General features: G+C 36.6%; 1 protein-coding gene across 1 annotated transcript in view; it reads right to left on the reverse strand.

The window, feature by feature from the left end:
- Window positions 1-1,003, reverse strand: part of Spag17 (sperm associated antigen 17) — a 293,285-nt gene that overhangs the window by 42,546 nt on the left and 249,736 nt on the right. Inside the window, 1 exon segment of the mRNA XM_023708314.1 lies at window positions 775-820. Within this exon segment, the coding sequence (XP_023564082.1) occupies window positions 775-820 (46 nt within the window).

Raw genomic sequence — 1,003 nt, forward strand, 5'->3', positions numbered from 1 at the left:
CACTATAAAAGGGGCATTAAAGTGTCAGTACAGGGAGCACAGGGATGGTGATGGGGTCTTCCATGCTGATCATTTTGAAGGTAGCTGCTAATCACCTTTAGCCAAATGTCACTTTGTGACACCATGCCACCATAAAGGGAGAAAAATCCAGATAAGCACCCAAACAAAAAAATAGGATCACAAGCTAATACTATAGAAGGTGCACAAAATGTGTCTAGGGGCAGACTGAAGCCCAAGGCTGTTAGCTTATGAATTTTTCCATGCGGCCAAACAAAAAAATCAAATGAAACCAGATCAAAACCCCACCAAATTCTCTACTGGGTGTTTGCTGTAAATTATGAAACCATCTGATGAAGTTTGTTAGGGTTTCCATGATACGCATTGAATGAGGAGATAATTGTACTGCATAAAGGTCGGACTGTGTGAGGGTTGCTCAGATGTTCTTCACATATGTATTCCAGGGCACTGGTTAAGTGGCTTTTCCTTTCTATATCTTAGCTGTGTTTTAAAGAGTTGCTAGCAGAAAAGTCAAATGTCAATTTTTTCATTGAGCTGATGAAAGTTAAAGATGAATTAGAAAGACAATTGTGGTGCTCAAGGATCTCCTAAGTCAGGCAGAATGAAAAACAAATAAAACATTATGCAACAACTTAGCCAGTGTGAGAACAGAGTTATGACTTTGCTGCCAGGTAAGTGACTGACTAATAAGTGCATGTAAGATTATTCCTTTGAAACTTGTAGGTATATTGCAGAAAAATATTAAATGCCAGTTACCTTCACTGGCATGGCTTTTTGTAGTCTCCTCCATTTTTGGGAAAGACTGAAACAAAGACAGAATTACTCAATGATGGTTACAGTATGTACAGAATTCAATTTGTTTAGAAGGATTCTTTTTTATATATATTAATTTTATTGAGAAAGAAATAGCAATAAGACAGTTTCAAAACAGGTTAGTAAGACAGTTACGATAATTAATACGTTGTACATTGTCATCATAGTAATT

The sequence above is a fragment of the Octodon degus genome, unplaced genomic scaffold, assembly GCF_000260255.1.
Source record: "Octodon degus isolate 3935 unplaced genomic scaffold, OctDeg1.0 scaffold00349, whole genome shotgun sequence".
Classification (NCBI taxonomy): domain Eukaryota; kingdom Metazoa; phylum Chordata; class Mammalia; order Rodentia; family Octodontidae; genus Octodon; species Octodon degus.